Source organism: Plecotus auritus (genome assembly GCF_963455305.1).
Source record: "Plecotus auritus genome assembly, chromosome: 5".
Taxonomy (NCBI): Eukaryota; Metazoa; Chordata; class Mammalia; order Chiroptera; family Vespertilionidae; genus Plecotus; species Plecotus auritus.
The window spans coordinates 140518985-140542262 of record NC_137776.1 but is presented as its reverse complement, the minus strand read 5'-3'; the positions used below and the strand labels follow the sequence as shown (position 1 = coordinate 140542262).

General features: G+C 54.0%; 1 protein-coding gene across 8 annotated transcripts in view; it reads left to right on the top strand.

Moving 5' to 3' along the window:
• The window catches only part of APBA1 (amyloid beta precursor protein binding family A member 1), a 203535-nt gene extending 182532 nt beyond the window's left edge, over window positions 1-21003 (top strand). For all 8 annotated transcript variants that reach the window (XM_080670108.1, XM_080670105.1, XM_080670107.1 and 5 more), the window contains 7 exons: window positions 544-630; window positions 1243-1428; window positions 5132-5311; window positions 6436-6648; window positions 13784-13903; window positions 16385-16525; window positions 17517-21003. In XM_080670108.1, the coding sequence (XP_080526234.1) occupies window positions 544-630; window positions 1243-1428; window positions 5132-5311; window positions 6436-6648; window positions 13784-13903; window positions 16385-16525; window positions 17517-17588 (999 nt within the window). In that variant the 3' untranslated portion in view covers window positions 17589-21003. The remainder of the gene's footprint in view (window positions 1-543; window positions 631-1242; window positions 1429-5131; window positions 5312-6435; window positions 6649-13783; window positions 13904-16384; window positions 16526-17516) is intronic.
• Window positions 21004-23278: the final 2275 nt, after the last annotated feature.

The following is a 23278-nucleotide window of genomic DNA, read 5'->3' as shown; positions in this document are numbered from 1 at the left end:
CCTTTGATATGTTGGGCTCCAGCAGCCTTGCAGAAAGGGCCACTGGCAATCCTCGTTCCCAGAGTCAAATCTGCTACAGTACGTTACTGCTTCTAGAGTGGAAGCAGCAAAGGGGATTCTGTGTATTTCCTTGGAACCTGCAAATGCTAACCCTCATTCACGTGCCCATCCTCTGAGGCAGTGGTCGGCAAACTGCGGCTCGCGAGCCGCATGCAGCTCACGAGCCACGGTTTGCCGCTCTGTTGACTAATGAGTTTGCCGACCACTGACCTGTTCCTTGTGATTAAGCCCCTATCCCAGTGGTCGGCAAGCTCATTAGTCAACAGAGCGGCAAACCGCGGCTCATGAGCTGCATGTGGCTCGCGAGCCGCAGTTTGCCGACCACTGCTCTGAGGTAACTTCAGCTCTGACAACCTAATCCTGGAGTCTGCACTGCTGTTCTGGTGACTGTGTCTCGATGCCTGTGTATGAGCTCGCCTTGCTTCCATCTCCTGGGCCAGAGGAATGTACTAAGCTCTCTCTCGGTGCATTTTTTCTTCTCAGGCTCCTGAAGGCGAATCTCAGCCAATGACTGAAGTGGATCTCTTCATTTCTACGCAGAGAATCAAAGTATTGAATGCTGATACACAGGTATTAGCTGGCTCCCACCTTTCCCGGGGGTCAAGCTTAGCAGCATGGCAACGCAGAGACGGTACCCATATCTGCAGAGCAACTGTCCCCAGATGCTGGCTTCTATACATGCTAGAAGGTTGTGTCTGCAATGCCTGCTTGGGGTGGGGTGGGGTGTGCAGGGAGCCTTGGGACTGTTTTCTTAAAGACAAAAGGAAAAAAGAAACTGTGAATGTTGTTTGATAATCTCATAAGTTTTTATCAGGAGATTTGTGACCTTGAACAGATTAGCCTTTTAAAAATCTTTGTTCAAAATCACGCGCACACACGAAGTGCAACCATCACATGCAGATTTTTTATCTCTTTTTTATTTTACCTTCCCCACCAGAGAGTCTAGTGGTTGTAAAATGATGGACATTTCTCTTCACCTGCCACAGGCCTCCTGGGTCATTATTAGCCCAGGGAACTGGCCCCAGGCCAGGTGGGTGCACATACATCTGCTCACAGGGTCTTTGCTGTGAGCACCGGAGCCCCCTGCATGTGGAGCCCACGTGGCTGGGTTGTGGGGAGACAGACTTCCCCAGGGGTCACTGGATGGTGCCCTGATTTACCGCCCTCTCCCTTCCCATCCAGGAGACGATGATGGACCACCCTCTGAGGACCATTTCCTACATCGCGGACATTGGGAACATTGTCGTGCTGATGGCCCGCAGGCGGATGCCGCGCTCCAACTCCCAGGAGAACGTGGAAGCCTCACACCCGTCCCAGGATGGGAAAAGGCAGTACAAGATGATCTGCCATGTCTTCGAGTCTGAGGACGTAAGGGTGCTTCCCCCATCTCCCTCCGGTGACCTGCACTGCCTTTGGGTGGCCAGATTCTCTCTCTCTATTTCTCAGGACCTGAATCACATGTGTAAACAAATATTAATTGAGTACCTACTGTGTGTTACTTAGCCTTCTATTCCTGTTCTAGTGCTAGGCACATAAGTCTGGGTACTCCTGAGGGCTGTAGGGAGACAGAAGATAAATAGATAAATATACTTAATACAAAAGTAGGTAACGGGACGTTTGATAAAGAAAAATTAAAACTAGGTCAGGATAGAGGGCCAGAGGCTGTTTCAGGGAGAATGATCAACAAAGTTCTCCCTGAGGGGCGAGATCTGACAGAGGTCTGAGTAAAGAGGAGTGAGGAGAGAGCACGTGCAAAGGCCCTGAGGCAGGGGCCTGCTGATGCAGCTTGAAGAAATGCAAGGAGCCCGAATTGCCAGAGCTGAAATGAGAGGCGAGAGGGAGGTGTTCAGCCCGACCCCTGGAGGCCTGAGCGGGTCTCCCCAGGCAATGGGGCAATAGGGCATTCGGCAATAAAGTTCTTGGCTGTGTGGGCTACCCTGGAGGCTACTGGAACATTAGGATCCCTGCTCACCTTCAGTCCTGATGACAACCTGCTGCTCCTGTCAAAAGCCGCCTGACCCCCATCTCTCCAGCTGATGCAGTAAACAGAGAAAATGAACGTTGACAGAGATGGGGCCCATCCTCGCATTCAGTCCTCTTCCCCGGGTGGGACTGGAAGCGCTGGTGAGGCCACCAGCTTCCAGCTACATTAGCATCCAAGTGTCTCCAAAGCTGGACAGGCCTTGGAAGCCACCCCCCTCCCCCCAGGCTGGCTACAGCCCACCGTGGTTTTGAACTGCAGAGACCTAAGCCGGCCATGTTGCTGATGTTTTACCTCCTACCACAGTGAAACAAGCTCTGTGTCTCCTGTTGAGCAGAGAGAGCCCTTTCTACTTAAAGAAAACCTGTGGCAACCTTGGCTCCTTAAAGAAGCCATTTTCCTCCATGCACATGCTCATCTAGCTGCAGTAATTTGCCTTCCTCCAACAAGCTGGGCAGAAGCAAGCTGCTTTTCCCCGGGGAATCGGAGCTGCCCGCTGCGGCCCCGGGAGGAGGCGCCCTCACACTTTCTGCACCATCTTCACTGTCTGGATCTCTGGACAAGTCGCCCACAAGGCAGCGAGCTTGCAGCACGTGTCCCCGCCATTCTCCCTGCTATTCCTTTAACACTGAGGCCAGACTTGCACACTGGGAGAAAATGAGCTTCAGCAGGTTCTCAGAAAGTTCCCAAAGAGTCCAATTTAGAACCGGAAGGCTCGTGTGTCCTGCAGGCCAGTGAAAAGGGGGTGGGGGTTAGCTCTTCTCACTGGGCCGAAGGCCCCCTGTACGCACGTATGTACGAATGAGGAGCCCTCTGCCACCTCCACCTGGCTTGGAGCCCCAAGGCTTTCTTTTCCTTGGGCTTCCTGTCAGGGAAGATGATGACAGGGGAGAATGCAAGCCAGCAGGAGTTAGGACAAGCGCGGACCTGGGAATCTTACCCGTGGCTTTTTAAGCACAGGACCTGGGAGAGCTCGAGGGTGAATCCTGCCTCCAGGTACCGGCTGTGTGGCCGCTGAGCTTCTGCAGGAGACTGTGTCCCCTCGCTGGGCTGCTGTGTGACCATGGTAGATGCTGGAGAAACACTGCAGCCTGTGTATTCGCACATGCATCCATGCATGGAGGTCAGCAAGTCAGCTGACCGTGTTCCCAGGCACACATTGTTCAGTTCATCTGTCCGCGTGCCTCTGAGCCTGAGGTGATGCCCACTCCCTTCCGCTTTACAGCAGGATGCAGGGCGGTGGGCCTTGATGGACTGGCACGAAGCCACCAGATCCTCAGAGTGAGAAAAGCAAGCATTTCTTTCCCACAGCCAGACACACAGAAAGCACTACCATCTCCGTTAATTAGCTGCTTTTAAGCAAAAACTGGGGAAGGTGGGGAAAGGAGTAGAGGTTGGAATTGTGTGTGTGTTTTAAAACATCACTCTAAAGACTTTCTACCCATTCAAATTTCACTGAGGCAGTCCCATGTGGTGCGCGGAGGGTGGACCCTGAAATCAGTCTGCCAGGATCCAGCCCCCTCACACACACCCCCCCCACTGCACCTCCTTCCCAGGCCGTGGACAGCTTAACCTCTCAACCTCCGTCTCCTGATCTGTCTGAGGGGACAGTAACACAGAGCCACAGTTCCAAAGTCTAAAGAGCTCTGACAAACAAAGGGATTTGGGGAGTCACTTTGCTGATAAACCTGCCCTGACCCACCATGAAATCACTGATGGGGTTTGTCCAGCTTACTGTGAATCTTGTACGTTTTGCTGCAGGAATATTCCTGTGTTCATTGATAGGACACTTCCCCAGGCCCTAAAAGGGTTATCACACAATGTATGATATATCATCCTGTTACTTTTCTAAAATCCCCAATTTTCTAATTCTGAAGCACAGAGCTGAGGAGGAGGGCCTGTGGACCAGTCATACTCCCACCAGCCATAGGCTTGCTGTGAGGATTTCTGTAATGATCCTCATAAAGAACTGAGTGCATGGCAGGCATGTAGGAAGTGCTCGGTTGCTACTGGCTACCCTGAGTCAGAATATGGATGAATGGGTGCAGGGAAAGGCTGTCACAGCTTGGTGCAGGAGAAAGAGCAGTGGAAGCAGAGTTCCCTGCTGTGAGCTGTGTGACCTGGAGCAGGGTCCTTTATGTCTGAGTCTCAAGTCTCCTCACCTGGAAAACGCAGGGTTGGACTAGATCAGGGTTCTCAACCAACATTTAGATGCCCAGGTACTATCCATCCTGAAATGAAATGCAGAGATGATGTAACCTCCCCTTTTGAAAACATTTTCACAAAACAAAGGATTGCTATCAATGGAACACCAAGGAGAAGCGAAAGGACCCAGCCTCAATTCGCATTGTACGTACGACAATATGTGAGCGCCTGGCTCCAGCTGTTCCAGAAGGAATAGTGGGGTGAGGAGGTTCTTGCACCTACGTGATCAGGAAGTGTGGGTGTGAGAACACAGTCCTCAGCTGAATTTGTAAACACTCTGTACTTGACATTTTGAATGAAGGTAACTAAGAAAATAGGTAAGTGGACAGACACAGACACACAGGCAGGCAGAGTCACCCACAGACCAGCAGATGTGCAGCCGACAGTGATGTGATTCACTGGCAACCCAGATACCATAACAGTATTAATGCTGGTGATTTTCCAAAGTTGTGACACTCACTCCTTGTAAAGTGCTGGCCAAAACGAAGTATCATTCTCAGTTTATGCAGTGGTTGTGTTCTTGGAACATTCAATGTGTATAATTAAGGTCTTTTGTGTTCTTATATAAAGTTGTGTTGAGTCCTGAAGTCAGATGATTAGACACAGGGTTACATGTAATGAACATCCAGTGGGATGTTTGAAAATTATGTAAGAGGTCGAATGACTCATCCGTGTGTAGGACTGTCCTTTGCACGGTTGTAAGTCCAGTGTCTCTGACTCCTGTCTCCCAGTTGCCCGTAGCTCCCTTGGGACTGTTGTCAAAACCAAAAATGGCCCGACTGGCCTAGTGGATGCCTTGGGCTCCATCGTCCTGATGGGACCCAGGCTGTCCCCCAACAGGGCTGCCCTACTGACCTTCATCTTCCCTCTCTGGCTGCTGTCTAGGCCCAGCTGATCGCACAGTCCATAGGGCAGGCGTTCAGCGTGGCTTACCAGGAATTCCTCAGGGCCAACGGAATTAACCCTGAGGACCTCAGCCAGAAGGAGTACAGCGACCTGCTCAACACCCAGGACATGTACAACGATGACCTGATCCACTTCTCCAAGTCGGAAAACTGCAAAGATGTAGGTACTTTCCTGGTCGAAGCTCCAGGGAGCCCGGGGGTGGGGTGGGGCAGGGTAGAGAGCATGCTGTCAGCAGGACCTTGCATGAGGCTCTGTGATTAAAGACTAGCAGAGGGCCATCACTAGTGAGCCAGGGCCTCCAGCAATCCTGAGCTAAATTTGGGGTGGGTTCCAGGGGCAGACAGGACCTGCACTCTACCTTACCCAGCCCACAGGTCATATTCCGAAGCACTGGGTGTTGGGACACAATTCAGCCCATGTGAGGGGTGTCTCCCATTTGGCTAAGGGCAGCTCTCCAAGGAAGGGGCCAGCCGTGAGCTTCAGCTGAGGGGGTAGGGCACGCCAGCCTGTGAAGGAGGCTCTGTCAGGCCCCAACAGTCACCACTACCGTGCAGGTCTGAGCACATGGGTGTCTGTGAATAGGAATGAATAAGTGCACAAACTCTGGAGGGCCTTCCACAAAGTATCCTAGCCCTTTGTGTGTGTCTGCAAACCTTGCCAGCCAGCAGATCGCCCAAATGAACTGTCTTCTCTGTTCTGCCAAGGAAAGCTACGGAAAATGACACATACCTACAGCACGGTCTTCCTGTGTGTATTTCCAACTTTTGGGTGGTGATAACTTCAGCATCTTTTTCTTTCTCTTCAGCTTTCTCCTTGCAGAGAAGTGTTTCTGTAATGTATATGTATTTACTTTTAACTCAAGAATCTTAAATGTTTGAGGGAATTTGTGAAGCATTGTGGAATAGAGGAACCGGTGCATAGAATCCAAAAGCTATTTCTGGAAGCCATAACTCACCACCAAATCTCTTACCTACACAGTCTCTCCCCCTCCCGCCCTCCCTAGGGACTATAGGGAAAAAACAACTCCGTGCCCCCGGGGTTGTATTGCCAAGTAGAAATTGATGATGTGGAATGAGAATAACAAAGACGGTGTGGGCCCGTGTTGAGTTGTTTCTTGCACACGCCGATGCCATGGAATCCGGAGAAGACGGGACCCATAGGGTTGGCGTCTCAGAAATGTCTTTCTGCTTTAGCCACGGCAGGAAGAGGGCAAATGCTTTGGTTTCTGTTGCTGCCCTGGAGGGTTGCTGATTCGGGCTTTCCAAGTGTCTCTCTCCTTTCAGGTCTTCATAGAGAAGCAGAAAGGCGAAATCCTGGGTGTGGTGATCGTGGAGTCCGGCTGGGGCTCCATCCTGCCGACCGTGATCATAGCCAACATGATGCATGGCGGGCCTGCCGAGAAGTCAGGGAAGCTGAATATCGGGGACCAGATCATGTCCATCAACGGCACCAGCCTGGTGGGCCTGCCTCTGTCCACCTGCCAGAGCATCATTAAGGTACCTAGGGATGGAATGGGGGAAGTCCACTTCGGTGGCAGGCCTAAAGCGTGCCTGCAACTCAGTCATTAATATTTATGAGCATAGTCCAAGTGTCAGGCACTGAGGGCACACAAATACCAAAGGCACAGGCTTGCACTCTGCTGTTTACCATCAAGTTACTATTTATAGACTCCTCCCTGAAATCGTTTTTACATCAAAGATGGGCCCGTTGGCTCAGATAACACTAGTGTCTGATACTGTGCCCATCAACGGGCGTCATTAATCAGTCGCCGCTCTCTCCATTGTCTCAACAGAATTGTCCTCGGCTCAGTCACCCAGTCACCCACCCGGGGCAGTGGTTCTCAGTGGGGGGCTCTTGAACCCCATCCCTGGGAGACATACGGCAAGGTCTAGAGATAGTTTGTCACAACTAGGGAGGAGGACATGCTGCTGGCACCTAGTGGGTAGAGGCCAGGATTTCTGCCAAGCACCCTTCAATGCAGGGGACAGCCCCACAGCAAAGGAGACCCAACCCACATGCCCACAGTGCTGAGGTGGAGAGGGCTGACTTAGGCTGGTAGAAGTTCAGATGGGGAGAGAGAAGTCAGGAGGGAGGGAGGTCAGTGCGGGGCAAGGGGAGGTTTGTGGGGACTTGATCTGGGTCTAGAAAGATTTGGGAAGGAGGAGCAGGAAGTGGGGATAACCTGAGTGAGGGTGGAGCTGGGGCCTGGGTGGGAATAAGCAGGACCTCTTGAGGACTGGCGGGGCTGCATGCCAGTGCCCATGATGCACCTGCTAGACAGCGCCAGGCCCTTCAGAGTCACCCCCCTCCCTCCTCCTGACAGACAGCCCATTAGGGAGGGGACAGCAAACACCTGGTTTGCAGATGGGTCATCAGAGACTCTGAAGGTGACTTGCCCTGAAACCCCCCCCTCCACGTAAGTCCAGATTCCCCTCCACTCCTCCCTGCCCCTGCAGGAAGGAGTTGGTGAGATGGGGTAGGCTGAGGCCCATGCGGGCAGCGCGGACTTCCCCTGGTACCACATGCGGACTCACCCTCTGTCCAGTGGATCACACAGCGAGGTGGAGAGGAAGCTCGTTCAGAGTAGTCAGTACTGCCTGAGCAGTTTCCTCCGGGAAAGGGTTTGTTTGCGTGAATAGCTGACCTTTGATGTCTGTACATGAAGCGTCTGTGAAATCAGCAAATTAAAAAGCCGTGTGGTGATGAACGAGGTGTCACTGGTGAAGACGGAGAGTGAGGACACCAGTGCCTCCATGCCGCCCTCCGCGGAGAAGTACCCTGCGGGCAGCCCCATTAGGACACAGCTGCCCTCCCAGGTGCCCTGCTCACAGCTTTGTGGGAGGGAAAAGTGTGTCGGCTCAGCCACAGCGCCCCCTGGCTGGGAAAATGTTACCACTGATTCCAGCTGGATTGCCAGAACCGAATGAAAACGTTTAGTGGATGGTTGTATTGTTTTTGAATTCTAGACAACACACCCTTTTGCCTGCACCTGAGCAGATGCTCGCTCTCCCTCCCCCACCACCTGGAGGCACTGCAGGGAATGCTCTGGGCCTCGTGGGGGCCTCCTGTTAGCATTGCTTATTTCTGTGTGTGTTAGTGCTCCCTCCACGGATTTAACAAGCGGCTCTCATCCTGCCAAATCGGTGCTTCACACACTTTGGTTGGAATCACCCGGGATCTCGTTTAAAATGCAGGTTCCAGTTCAGCAGGTCAGGGGTGGGATTCTGGCTCCCGGGTGGTGATCACCAATCCCAGGCTGTGCTTTGAGGAAAAAGCCTTGTCCGTGTGTGGCCACTTTCATGCATGCTGAAATAGAATACATTTCTAGAATGGAGTTATAGATATTGAATTTTTTTAATTTCTTTCTTCCCTGGCTCTTATTTTTCCCGTCATAATTCCCAAAGCATAATTGGTAGGCTAAGCATGTTAGCAGTGGGCCTGCTCATTGCCTCCATGGTCCTGCCCTTCTGTTTTTTTCTTTCTTAAACTAGAGCACCGCTCCCCTTGCTTCCACAGGATCACCTGGTTCTGCTTGCCTGTTGCCATAGAGACCACGCTGGCTTCTCTCTTCTCCCCTCCCCAATTTCCTCCCCTTACCCTCCCACCAGATTTCTTAATGTGCTGTACCATTCCACCGTTGTCATGGGGACGAAATGACCATTTATTTCATTGGCACCTCTAATAAAATGGCAGTTCAGAAATGCAAGCATTGATTAGGAACAGCCAAGCAAACGCATGGTCTGGTGGTTTCAAATTGCCACCTCACTAAGCCTCACCGCGCAGCACCCGTCCCCATCTAGAAATCTGTTCACTGGGCGACAAGTCTGGCCTCTTAAGTAGGTTCACATGGAAGGGAGCCCACCGGAGCACTGTGAACTCCTCAGGTGGCATTGGGGAAACAGTCCTTCTCTTGCTTTCCGTATGCTCTGCAAGGCGCTCCTGCACGTCACAGACACACCTAAATAGCAGGGGTAAACATTCAAAGCAGGTGGCTTCGTCTGAAGGGCTGTGGTTCTAACGCGCTCCTCTGTTTCAGCATTCTTTGCTCTTGCTTCCCACAAATTCCTGGTGTCATGGGGTGCGATTGTGGAAAGAGAGAGGAGTAAAGGAACTCAAGCCCTCTAGCTGCTCGGCCATGTGCCCCAAAGCCCTCTCCTGAGCTCCACGCACTCCCAGCGCCTAACACATTTCTTGGCACATTGCAAATGATCTATAAATATCTATTGATTAAGTGAACAAGAAAAAGGAAGCACTCAGAGGGAAAAGAAATACATGCATGAATGATGTCTGAGCAAAACCCTCCGCCTACCTGTTTTTAATTTAGAAATAGGTGTTGCTAAGCACAGTGTGGTGTCGGCAAACATATTTCGGAAAGAAAAAAAAAAGCACGAGAAAGGGTGCAGTCAGAAATGAGAACTGGAAGAGACCGTAGTGGGTGGCACCGGCTGTTCTGCCGATGAGGAGGCTGAGGGGAAGAAGGGGCACAGAGTGTCCGAGGCCCCACGCCCATGGCAGCAGACACACAGCTTGAGCCCAGGTCTCCGGACACAGCGGAGTCCTCTGCACCAAGCCCTGCTGTCGGCAGCAAAGCCAGAGCTCAGCGTGGACAGTGGACCTGCTGACCTGCAGAAGGGCAGGGAGAAGCCCGCTCGGCTCATCTGCTGCTGCACTTTGAAGTCATCATTTCTCGAACCAGAGAGGTTTCCCAGAGATGTTCCAGAAGCCACGGGAGACGCTGGTAACTGCTGCCTGCATGTACACCAAGTCACTGGAAGCCAAATTACAGCCAATGGGAGGCTCCAATCCCACAGAAAACAGAGCAGTTCAGAACACCGAGACGCTGGAGGTGGGAACCTAAATGGAGCCCCTCAAAATGCAGGCATTGAGGGGACAAACTGGAATCGATTAAAGGCAGTGGAAGCCACAGCGGGGCCCTTGAACTCTCGCCAGGTAGGAAAGCCAGCTGAAGACACGGCCCACGCGAGGCTGGAACAAAAGGCTTGGGGCACACATTCGATACTTTGCTGCTCTCCCTGGCTCCTGGGATGTGCAAGCCTGACTGGTGAATGACACGGTCCCTCCCGTGGTCTGAGGATCAGGGTGGAGGAGAAAATGCCTTGGGTTTGAACCCAGACAGAGCTGGGGTTGAATGTTGATGTGGGTGAACTTGGATGTGTTATTAGTATCTCTGAGCCTCAGTTTCTTCTATAAAATAGGCCTAATGATAGCTGCCATTTTATCAAGGACATTAGAGGGGACAGCTCTGCGAACCTCCAGGTCAGTGCCTGGCAGGCGTCGGGGTTCAGGGACAGGTGGCTCGGCGGGTTTCAACATCAGCAGGGGTGCTGAGGGACAGCAGTCTCGGGCACTCACACGTGGTACAGACATACAGATGGCCGACCAGGCATTGGCCAGCCAACTCGCCCACAAGCCTCACCCGCACCCCGACGCTGCTAGCCCCTGTTCCCACAGAGCACACTGGCCACAGGCGTCAGGAGTAAGTGCACGTCATTGGTCCAGGCACCTGGGTGCGGTGAGTGCATTGTTCGCGGTGGACGTCTACACCCGTTGTTCTCAATCTTGAGTCTCACTGGGAAGACTAGTTAACACAGATTGTTGGGTCCCACCCCTGTAGTGTCTGATTCAGTAGGTCTGGGTGGACCCCAGACTCCGCATTTCTAACAAAAGTGGCCAGGTCTTGCTGCTGCTGGTGTAGGGTCCCCTTTTTGAGGACCGCTTTTCTAGACCTATTGGCCAAGCATAATAAGGCCAGACAACCTGAAGCAAAAAGCCCTACCCATCCCTTAAGCTAAAGTGTATCGTTATTACTTAGAAACAGAGGCGAGCGGGTCACTTCTGCTACTCAGAGAGGCAAGTCGCACTCTTGCCACAGATTCCGTTGGTATTGAAATCATGCAGCACCACCTCTCTGCTGGGCAAGGTGCGTGTGAGGAAGGCAGGGGCTGGAGCAGGGGAGCCATCCTGCGGTTCTGACCCAAGGGCCTTGGACAGTCACATTGGGTTTCGTGTCCAGGTCTGTCCTCACCTGGAACTGGGGAAGGGAAGTCCTGGCCTGCCACAGGGAGAGGCTCTGCAGACTGGCCAAGGGGGAGCCTCAGGCGCAGCAGCTGTGGGCGTTGCAGCTTTCTATTTATAGACTAGGAGGGCTCCCCTTTCTGGCTGAAGTGGGTTTGTCATCGTTCTCCCAGGTCTCTCTCTCCACTTGGCCCGCGGAGGGCACACACTGGACCCATTTTTTAATTGATCAGGTGCTGTCTCCAGGGCATACAGTGGACGTGGGGGGAGTAGAGCTCACCTGGTCCTGAACACCTGTCCCTCCTCAGTGGCTGGTCCCAGACACCTGTCCCTCCTCAGTGGCTGGTCCCGGACACCTGTCCCTCCTCAGTGGCTGGATCTGAACACCTGTCCCTCCTCAGTGGCTGGTCCCGGACACCTGTCCCTCCTCAGTGGCTGGTCCCGGACACCTGTCCCTCCTCAGTGGCTGGTCCCGGACACCTGTCCCTCCTCAGTGGCTGGTCCCGGACACCTGTCCCTCCTCAGTGGCTGGATCTGAACACCTGTCCCTCCTCAGTGGCTGGTCCCGGACACCTGTCCCTCCTCAGTGGCTGGTCCCGGACACCTGTCCCTCCTCAGTGGCTGGATCTGAACACCTGTCCCTCCTCAGTGGCTGGTCCCGGACACCTGTCCCTCCTCAGTGGCTGGTCCTGGACACCTGTCCCTCCTCAGTGGCTGGTCCCGGACACCAGTCCCTCCTCAGTGGCTGGTCCCGGACACCTGTCCCTCCTCAGTGGCTGGTCCCGGACACCTGTCCCTCCTCAGTGGCTGGTCCCGGACACCTGTCCCTCCTCAGTGGCTGGATCTGAACACCTGTCCCTCCTCAGTGGCTGGTCCCGGACACCTGTCCCTCCTCAGTGGCTGGTCCCGGACACCTGTCCCTCCTCAGTGGCTGGATCTGAACACCTGTCCCTCCTCAGTGGCTGGTCCTGGACACCTGTCCCTCCTCAGTGGCTGGTCCTGGACACCTGTCCCTGCTCAATGGCTGGTCCCGGACACCTGTCCCTGCTCTGGTGGCGGCTGGAGGAGAGGCTGCCCGCCCACCCCACAGTCCCCTCATTTAGGAACTGCTTCCCCCTCCCCTCTGACCCTTTGGAGGGTAGGCACTGGGGCTGACCTTGAGCCTTTCCCCAGTCAGCTGGCCTCATCAGATCGAAGTCCAGTGGGGCAGGCGTTCCTGGCAGGAGTGCTGGGATCTGCCCGCCTCAACCCTTGGAGCAAAGCCTGGGCAGCAGTGCCTCCAGCCACAGGGTGCGAATCCATGTCTTTTTTCTGTGTACATGACTGAAACAGGTTGGGAAATGCCTGCTGTCGGCCATTTGGTCTGGACCCTCCGGCAGGGCAGGCGCTCACTGGGCAGGGCAGGCGCTCACTGGGCAGGGCAGGGCAGGGCAGGGCAGGAGCTCGCTGGGCAGGGCAGGGCAGGAGCTCGCTGGGCAGGGCAGGGCAGGCGCTCACTGGGCAGGGCAGGGCAGGGCAGGCGCTCACTGGGCAGGGCAGGGCAGGTGCTCACTGGGCAGGGCAGGGCAGGGCAGGCGCTCGCTGGGCAGGGCAGGGCAGGCGCTCACTGGGCAGGGCAGGGCAGGCGCTCGCTGGGCAGGGCAGGTGGTCTCAAGATCTGGGAGGTGGACCTTGATTCCAGGGCTGCACTAGTTGTGTCTGGCGCCTCCTTTTAAGAGGAAGTTCACAGTTGGTGGTAGGACCTGGAGAAGGAAAACCTCCCCTGACCCAAGGTGACTTCCTGAGCAGACCAGGTCATTGCCAAGTGTGGCCAGGGGACAGGAGCGTGGGCCTGAGCTCAGTGTAGCCGAGTGGGCGGAGGAAGCTCTCTCAACAGGCTCTGAAACCAGGCCAGGTCCCCTTTTTATCTTTGAAAACCACACTCCCCTCTGCACTCCATCCTGACTTAGAGGGTGGGGTGTGTCCGCAAGCATCCTGTAACCTCGACAACCTCCAGCCTCCCTCCCTCGCTCTTCCTCCCCAGCAGCGCCTGTTCCTTCTCCCCAGGAGAGCCCTGCCTGCCCTGCTTTCCCAGCGCATGTGGGGAGGTTGATGAACTAACAGGCACGGGGCGGCGGGGGGGGGGGGGGGGGGGGTGGGCGGGGGAGCAGGAGCATTCGAGACAGAGGGAAGACAAGCCTGGCGCGTCGGGCCAGTGGCTGGAATTAGATGTCCTTTGCTTGAGTTTGCCTTTCGGAGAAAGTGTTTCCCACTGTCTGTCTCCCGGCCGGGACACACTGTACCTCCCTCATCCGCCACGCCACGAGCACACGCGGCAGTTTGCCTCTGCGTTGCGCAGACGACCTCTTTCTTCAGGTCTCTGAACAGCCCGCCTCCCAACGTGAAGACAGCGCCCTGGTCGCTGGTCTCTGCACAGGCCGCAAGGGCGCTATGTAAGGCAGGTGGTTTCTCCCGAGCCGATGGACTGCAGGAACTTGGGGAGCCCACGGAGTGACAGATGCTCACTGGGGCTCCTTTGCCTCTGGTGCTGTCTGCTGTCTGCCTGCCTGCCTGCCTGCGTCGTCACCACATCCACGGTGCTTTGCTCATTTTCAGGGCCTGAAGAACCAGGCCCGGGTGAAGCTGAACATTGTGAGGTGCCCGCCGGTGACCACCGTGCTGATCCGGAGGCCGGACCTTCGCTACCAGCTGGGTTTCAGCGTCCAGAACGGAATTGTAAGTACAACTCCACTCCTTTTTCCAAAAGCCAAACGCAGATGTGACACAGTTTGGTATTTCAGTTTTAATTTTTAAAGCTGTCCATTCCCTGAAAGAACCCAGCAAGGAAGGGGATGAATGGGTGAAGGCAGGCTCGGCTTCCCCTTTGGACGGAGAATCTGTGCATTTCAACGTGAGAGAGAAGGGCCCTGCTCAGAGCCCTGGCCTCAGAGCTTGAGGCTCGGTGGCCAGGCAGGATGGCCTCCCAGCTGCTAACGCGAGGTAGCTTGGGACATACCAGCTCGGGCTTCCTTCCCCTCTAGCCTTGGGGACTGCCGCCTGTCCCCACCCTTGGCTGCTGCTGTCCCCGTGCCAGGGTGTGGAGTATTGAGGGAAGGGCACTTCAAAGCTGCTGGCGATTCCAGTTCATGGCTCAGGCTGAGAACCCCGCCCCATGTGCAGGGCTAATATGTGCTTTGCGCATATATATATATATATATATGTATGTGTATGTGTGTGTATATATATATATATATGTATGTGTATATATATATATATATATATATGTGTGTGTGTGTGTGTGTGTATATATATATATGTGTGTGTGTATATATATATATATATATATATATATATATATATGTATTTCAAAGAGGAAGGGAGAGACAGAAACAATGAGAGAGAGAGAGAGAGCCCACAACCCGGACATATGCCCTGACCAGGAATCCAACTGTGACCTCTTAGTTCATAGGTTGACGCTCAACCACTGAGCCACGCCAGCCGGGCTGTGCTTTGCCTTTTTAACCTCAGTTGGCACTCTGGGAATACAGAGTATTTGTATCCCTTGGATGTCGACCTTAAAATAATATTTCCTTTTCTCCTCGTGGTAAAACATACACCTTAAGTTGACCATTTAAACTATTTTGAAGCATAAAATTCAAGGGCATTAAGCAAGTGATATGGCCATCACCCTTTCTAGAACTTCTCTTCATTTCAGACAGAAACTCCCCTGCTCAGTGCCCCTCCCTCTGGCCCAGCTTGCCTTTCTGCTCTCATTGGCATTCTGGGTTTGGGTGGCCAATCTGTCCTCCGTAACCTCCTGATTTTCATCCTTCCAGATTAAAAAAATATGTTCTTTTTTCCTCCTTAAATTTCAGTTATTTCAAGTATGTTTTAAGGTTTGGAAATAGCCACTTGAAGATCCCCGTTGGAGGTGAAACGCCCAGCCCACGTAACCTGACCTCTGTACTGTGGAGCGCTGTTTCCTTTTCGGAGAGGAGCGCGGGTGGCTCCTTATCGGTTTAGTCTGACATCCTGTTTCTGTCTGTTTACACTCCCCTGTTTGCTTTGTTCCTATTTGAATAATATGAAAAGTTCAAATAGGATCAAAAGGTTCTTACTTAGTAGATGAGGGTCTGTCGGGCCTCATTCTCAGGTGAAGTGTGGTCTGCACCTAAACTTCTGACCAAGGGACCTGGTGGGCTGCAGGTCTTCACGTGCTCACAGAGCAGGAGGTGTGTTGTCGCGAGAGTCTCATCTGCGGAGGCTTTTATTTTATTTTCTTAGATATATTTTATTGATTTCAGAAAAGAAGGGAGAGGGAAAGAGAGATAGAAACATCAATGATGAGAGAGAATCACTGATCAGCTGCCTCCTGCACACCCCCTACTGGGGATCAAGTCCGGGTCCGCAGGCCGACACTCTATCCACTGAGCCAAACCGGCTAGGGCTGGCTGCGTAGGCTTTTAAATAGCGGCTCACCGTCTCAGTGAAAAGTCAGCTTTGTAAATTCAAAACATATTCTTCTGGGGAGATTCCGACTGTTTTGGGTGTGTGGTGGAGGTGGCTACCCCCTGCGGTGCCCAGCCCAGAACCCTCCAAACGAGGAAGTGCAGGCTCGCTTCCGCCAGCCCGCAGCCTCTGCCCTCCTGGACACAGCCCCACACCGCTGTCATTTCTGGGAGAAGGGAGTCTGATCCGGGCACTGAGCTGGGAAGGCGGAAGGAGCAGCTCCCCTCCAGCTGGCCGCACTCTGGAGCATGGAGTGGGGTTCCAGCCCCAGTTTGGCTCATGTCACTGTGACCCTAAAAAGTGCCTGCTAGCATTATATGTTTTGGCATTTGAGCCCCTGGTGATTGTGGGAAATGAAACTCACCTGAGTTACACAGGCTGACAGGTTGAAAACGCTGGCAGCTCAGTGACAGCCCCCAACTGCTCTTTACGGAGCCTCAGCTGGGATGAAAAGCAGGCAGGATCCCGAGTGTGTGAAACCCGTGACGTGCCACGTTCCCTGTGCAACGTGCACGAAGGAGCTGGCCATGTGGGCACACAGAACCTTGTTTCCTGTGAAAAGCAACAAGGAGATTGAAATGCACGAAGCCTACCCGTGGCAGCTTCTCGGAGATGAGAGGGTGAGAAGCAGGGCCTCCAGAAAGGACAGGCTCTGTCCCCTCCCAGCTCCCCGCCCACGAGGGGTAACCTGGCCTTTGACTCCGACAGATCTGCAGCCTCATGCGAGGGGGAATAGCCGAGAGGGGAGGCGTCCGCGTGGGGCATCGGATCATCGAGATCAACGGGCAGAGCGTGGTCGCCACCCCGCACGAGAAGATCGTCCACATCCTCTCCAATGCTGTGGGGGAGGTAGGCATGGGGGCCAGGGCTGGGGTCCTCTGATGCCTGGCGCCTCAGGCCGGCCCTGACCAAACCCGAGTGCTTAGCAGCCAGAGCAGTCTGTCTGTCTCAGACCAGATTGGAGAGTCAGTAATGAAAGAGGTCCAAGAACATCTTCCTGAGACAAGATCAAGTCCCCTGGAGGGTGATTTGCTCACTTTCCTTTTTTGTTAAAGTTCTATACAGTATCATAATTGAACATCTGTATGCATGACAAACTGATCACCTGAAAATCTAGTCACCATTCATCACCATGCAGTTGACCCCCTTCCCCTCTGGTAACCACCTCTCTGTCCTCCGAATCTAGGAGTTTGTTAGGACCGTGAGGGTATGGTACTAAGTGAAATGAGTCAAAAGGAGAGACACATAGCATGGACCTCCCTTCTGTGTGCAATGTGAAAGGAAACCAAGCAAAACCAAACCACCTCAACGCCTCCTGTTAGCTCCGATTTGTGCAGCTTCTCTCATCGGCTGCCCAACTCTTTCTCCCCAGCCAACCTCACCAAAGGTGCCTGGAAGGTTTAAGTCTTAGGTTCAAGTCTCAAGAACAGAGCAGATCTCCAGAGGGGAGTCCCTGGCAGGGGCTAGGCCCCATCAGAAGGGCTGTTCCCGGCTCATTTCCTGCACCACCCCAGCTGGCGGGCAGGGCAGCACCGGCAGGCGCTTACTTCCATTCTAAGAATTCTCTCCTTTTCTCACAAAGGCCTGATGAGAACAAAAGCACTTGACTGGGAAAATAAACCTGACCTGGTCTTCCTGGCTACCCTGTCCTCCTCCTCTCCCCCACCCACACCCCCCAGCTTTTTAGAAAGCCTGTGGATGCAACTCTTCCTGGAGGCAGGCTCCTGCTAGCAGTGGGCTTGGGAGGTATCTTCACACCCACCCATGGTGGGAGGTACCCCTCTCCCCCAGCCCTGGGCCCAAAGCCTCCACCCCTACTAACGTCTGCCTCTGCCCGCAGATTCACATGAAGACGATGCCGGCTGCCATGTACAGACTGCTGACGGCCCAGGAGCAGCCCGTGTACATCTGAGGCCGCGCCCACTGCCCGGCGCATGCATGGAGGACTCTCCTCGCTTGTGGTTGTGTTTCTCGTGCTGCATCTGTGTGCCCACTGAGACTTCCCCTCGTGCCCACATTCGGTCTCACACAGGAAGGAAGGCGTCCGTAAAGACTGCTCTCTGTGTCTCCTGTTTACTTTTTTTTAATACCAGGGAAGTTTTGTATGCACTCCCCTGAGGATGGAGAGCAGCCAGTATCCACCCAGGACTGGACTGTCCTGAGGGTCCTCGGGGGCCCAGGAGGGCTGACACCGCCCAAGGGGGAATGCTCCCTTCCCAAGAGGGGCCGTCTCTTCGAGGCACTCGGAGGGACGGCAGGAAGCTGACTCCGCAGTGCCTGCAAGCCCATCGCTGATCTCGGCTCTCCTCGAGTGCGTGTGTGGGAATACGGTGGTCACAGACCGGCCCACCACGGACATGGGGCACCACCCATCATTTCTGCCCAGAATTTCTGAGCCAACTTAAGGCCCCTTGTATAGTTCTAATTTCAACACAACTGTTTTCTAATAGGAGCCCCTCCCCCAAAGATATCACCACGTGTTGGCAATTCCTGGGACATCATAGCTTCTAGGTTGTCCTGAGGTTACACAGTTAGATGAACGTGGGCAGGTGCTGTCTGCCTCCATCCATGTCACCCACGTGTATGTACACACAGTCTCGCTTGCATATGTATCATCCTTCCCTCTTCCCCTCCACCCGGGAGGCACACGGAGCCCCTGGAGAACCCCCATTACCTCTGTGTGAGCCCCCCTCCCCTGGCTGGTGAGACCCCTGGGGCTGGTCAGCTCTGTCCTGGGAGAGATGCCCTTCTGTGGCTCAGTATTCTGGTGGCTCCCCTCGCACCCCCGCCCCACGCACACACTCACACACACAGGGAGCATGGGAAGGTGGGACTGCTCACCTGGAAGACGGGGATGCAGGTGCGTTCGTGTGACATTTCCTCCTCTGCTCAGGGCCACTAGGCAGGATGTGACCTGTGAACGGCCGGGAGAGCACATAAACCATAAAACTAAGGGGACAATCATGACCTCAAGCTATGCCCAAGTCCCCAGCGTGTTCCCGAAACTTCCCCTCGCTGCCTCGTGGGTCTGAGCGTTTGATCGCTGTGGAGGGTGACATGTTTTTTATCAGGTGCCTCATGTGTACGAGTCCCGTCTCAGTTCAGTGAAAATAGTTTAGTAATTTTATTCTGAGCCAGTTTTTACTTATTCTTTGGTCCAAAGAGCATTTTGTTTTCACGTGGACGGGGTGTGGCTTGTTTTTTGTTATGTTTTGTTCATGACCTCCGCAGAGACGGGGAAGAGAGAAACTAATATATTTTATAATATTAATATAGTCCCTGTTCTCTGCACATGGGATATTTATGTTGTGCTTGTGGAAGTGGGAATTTGGTGAGCACACGTTGGGTAGTATGTATTTATAGATCGAATGGGGAGGGGTTCCAGGGAGGGAGAAAAGCGAATATAAAGAGATGAGGAGCAGGAAATTTGGACCAGACAGCTGTGTCCCCTCTGTTCTCTGAGGATCTCTGTACTTTCCGAGTTTTCTGCCTCAAGTCAGGAAAGCCGAATGTTTCAAAGCCATCGGCCGCTGGTCCATCAGTGTGTGGTCAGCGAGCGCTGGGGAGGAGGGGCTGCGCTGTCCGGATGTCCTCTCTGGGGAGCCGGTGGGCAGCCAGGAACCCTGGGTCCAGGTTCCCACTTTCCAACTGTAGAGTATGTGGTACTATAATGAAATACTACAGAGTCATAAGTTCAGCGTTCCTCTGCCAGAGAGAGAGAGAGAGAGAGAGAGAGAGAGAGAGAGGTAAAACATGAATGCAGCGGCATTGGTGGCATTTCAGGCCTCGGGAGCCTGGGAAAGCCTCGGAGGGCTCGTGCCTGTCTGCCCCCAGGGTGACCACGGGCCGCCTGCCCAAGGCCTGTTCAGAAGCCGCCCAGATGGGCGGGACAGGAACTCGGCTAGCTTGTCCCTGTGCAGCCTCCCAGTAACCACAGTGCCGTGTCTTCCCCCAAAGAGGGAGGAGAGAGTCCTCTCCAGGCTACTGCACGGGAACCTAGGCCAGGGGCTGGGAAAGCCAACTTGATAAGCTGGCCTACCGGAGGGACATGCCCCGCCTATGAGGAGGATCGTTCCCCACCACCCTCCTTCCTGCCGGGAGTGGCCCCGCACACACAGCGAGCACATGTTTATGGAGCTTGGTACACGGTCACCCACTGGAGGGAGGAAGGGCAGTCCCTTTGGTTAACCAGGAGGCAGGACCTTACATGTTAGTAGCTCCGATTTTGAAAGCCCCGTGGGAAGTGGTGGTCAGTGTCCCCTGACATTCCAGTATGAATAGCTGTACATGTGAACATCTGGATACCCATGTGATGGGCAAGACCATGTACTGAGCATCCCAAACATGGCCTGGGCGCAGAGCTGCTCGGTGAGGCATGCTGATGACTCCCAGCTCCCCCCATTACCTCTGCCCCTGTGCTCCCTCCTGGTCCAGCCAGGATGCACCAGAACCCACCCCACTCACCTCAGATGCAACCATTTCAGGAGCCACCATCAGCCTCGGGTTCCCAAGTGGAGGGGGGAACCCCCGAGACTGATGCCTGGAGACCCCTCCCCTCACCGGAGCGGGCTCGGCGGGGCCTGGGGCCCCCAGGGGGCTGGACTCCGAGGCCCTGTAGATGGCTCTGCTACGTGAACATGGCCCATGCACACCGGCCTCTGAGGGTCCCAGAGTAACCTACTACCTCCCCCATGGCTCCCGTCACCCCCACGCCCCATCTGCACGCTGAGGACACCATCCACAAGCCAGGGGTGTGGCTGTCACCAATGTTTACAACCAAGGGCCACCTCCCCGCACACCTGTTCACTCTCCCACTCACATGACCCTTGTTTTGAGATTATTTGTCTGCTCCTTCCCTGGTTTGGCCGACCTACACACACACACATACACACACACCCTCAAGGCAGCGCAGAAGGACAGTGTGGGAAGGAGGTTTTGTGGACATACCCAGCACAGCCCCTCCAGGACGAACCTGTACTATTGTTCTGTAAAGAGGATAAAACAGAGCTTATTGTAAAGCAGTGGGAGAATATAGTATTGTATTTGTACCAATATCGTTCTTTGTATACACAGAACTTGATCTCTATATATAAATATAAATAAATATATAAATAAAGTATATATACACGTGAGCCTGGAATGTGGACACCGCACACCCACTGAATGTACTTCCTCCGACAGTCTGGTCACTGGGCCCCACCCGCCCTCCCCTCCTCCGTGGTGTGTTGGGGGTTGTGATGTATTTAATGTGTTCTCTTCCTTTATTTAACTGAACGCTAATGTCTGTAAGAGTTGCTGCAACAATAAACAGGAACTTCACCTCTTGACCCGACTGAGTGTCTTACTGCTTTGGGGGTGGGCGGGGCCCAGGTAGCAGGCAGATTTTGTCTTTTCCCCAACAGGCCCCCTCCCGCCCATCCTGTGGAGCCTGCTTGATGCCCCAGGCCCAGGCATTTTACTAAACGGGCGCATTCTGTGAAACCTACTTGGTTTTACACACGGTTTATCACCTGATACCAGTTATCCCAGTCTCCTCAGCTCCTCCTGTCACAGGAGAGAGGGGCCTCCGGGTCCCCAGGAGGAAGGGAAGCAGGCGGTAGTCACCTCCCCCAAGAAGTGGCCAGCGAGGGGAGGCGGCCCTGGTTAAGGGGCTGGTTGCAGGGGAACTGTGCCTGGAGGTTCTGAGGAATTGGGGAAGGTGCTGACGCTCCTGCAGGCCCTGTGGGAACTTGCTGTCATGACCCCAGTGCTGCTGGGCTTGCTGGGCACACCAGACCCCAACACAGAGTGTCCAGCCCTGTTCCAAAAGCAAAACGTCCTTGGAGCTTTTTCTCCCCGGCTTCCCCGTGAAGCCCAGTCAGCCCTGAGGGTCCCGCAGCTGGGGCTGCTGCTGTGAAATGTTCCCTGGCTAACAGCACATCTTAATGCTAACTACACAGGCCCTATGGAGTTGGCATTAAGATGAGTTAAAGCTGCCTCAAGTACTTTCATCCACCCCGCCAAGAAGACCTGAGAAAGGGCCTGGCAACTCCAGAGTTCGTTAGGAGTTTGTTAAGAAACTGACAGAAGCAGAGTTTGGGGGGAGCAGCAGACAGTGGGCTTCTGCAGGGAAAGGGCACAGAGGCCGGATATATGCAGCCACGTGGCACAGGCTAACGGGCTGGTAGCCATGTGGTGCGGGCTTGTTAAGAGCCGTATAATCCAAGGCAGTAAGCAATGGGCCCACTAACCTACACAGGAACATTCCTTTCAGGTGATACACCCCCGCCCCTTCCTCGCCCCCTGGTGGTCAGCTTGCTTCATAAGATGGCAGCAGTCACACGAAGTACCAGGAATCATTTCCCCTAACTCCGCCCCCCCTGGCTCGCTCTTACAATCGCATGTGACCCCCTCTTCCACGATGCTCTCTGGGATGGAGGAACAGAGATGTCCCTTTTGTGACATCAGCTGTCCACACTATAGACCAGGGGTGGGGAACGTCCGGCCTGAGGGCCAGAGAAGGCCTGTGAAATCATGTGGTCTGGCCCTGCAAGCCATGAGGGGTGAGTTACTTAAATGCTTGCCCAAACATAGCAGGCTGGTGTTAAGTTGATAATTTTGTATGGCCCGAGAACAACGTTATAAATACCAAATGGCCCCTGGCAGGAAAGGTTCCCCACACCCGAGAAGGCCGAAACAGTAACATAAGCACCTGTGACCTGGGGGAAAGTAATCGCAAGGGGACAAAAGGAATAGGGAGAGGCCGTTTCCAGCAGGATGCCCAAGAGCCAACCCAATGGAGGACAGGACAAAGCCAGGTACTTAGCCACACACCCAGCGGGAGGGAATCGGAGCATATGAATGAGCCATTAAAGGAACAGGTTGCATTGAGGTCACCTGAAGACAACGCATGAACATCAAGAAGCTAGGTGCAGAGACATAGAAGCATCGAACAGACGGTCAACCCTCAGAGGCAAGGCAGGGGAGGGTGGGGGTGAAGGGGTAAGTGATCAACCAAAGGACTTGTATGCATGCACATAAGAATAACCCATGGACACAGACACTAGGGGGGTGAGGGCATGTGCTGGGAGCAACTGGGGAGAGGTCCGTGGGGGCGGGGGGCAGGAGACTTGGTAATACTTTAAACAATAAAGGATAAAACAGCAGCAGCAGCTAGGGGCAAACTAAAAGGTGTTTAGTTGGAACCTGTAGGGAGGTCTTTTAACATAATGCTGGTGGCCTCATCTCTGTGGGCAGCTGCTGCTGCTGCAGGCTTCTGAAAGGGAGGGGCGTACAGACATGTTGACCCGAGGGAACGGGCAACCGAGCCGACTGAAGGGTCCCTATGGGGGTACTGTGCCAGGTTAAGGTTGATACCGGTACCTCTAGGTATCTCTCTGGCTACCTGGAATGCATAGCGTGTCTTTAGAGGACCAGCTCCAGGGAGAACAGGAGACTAAGGAGGACTGAGGATGCCTCGCTCATGGCAAAAAAATACCCCAGCCAGCCAGCGGGCACCTTCCATATTAAAGTAATTACCCTGTGTCCGGGCATCAGTGACAATGGAGTCCAATATCAGGGCTCATTGTTCTGCAAGTGCCTGGGGCGTGATTGCATAATTAC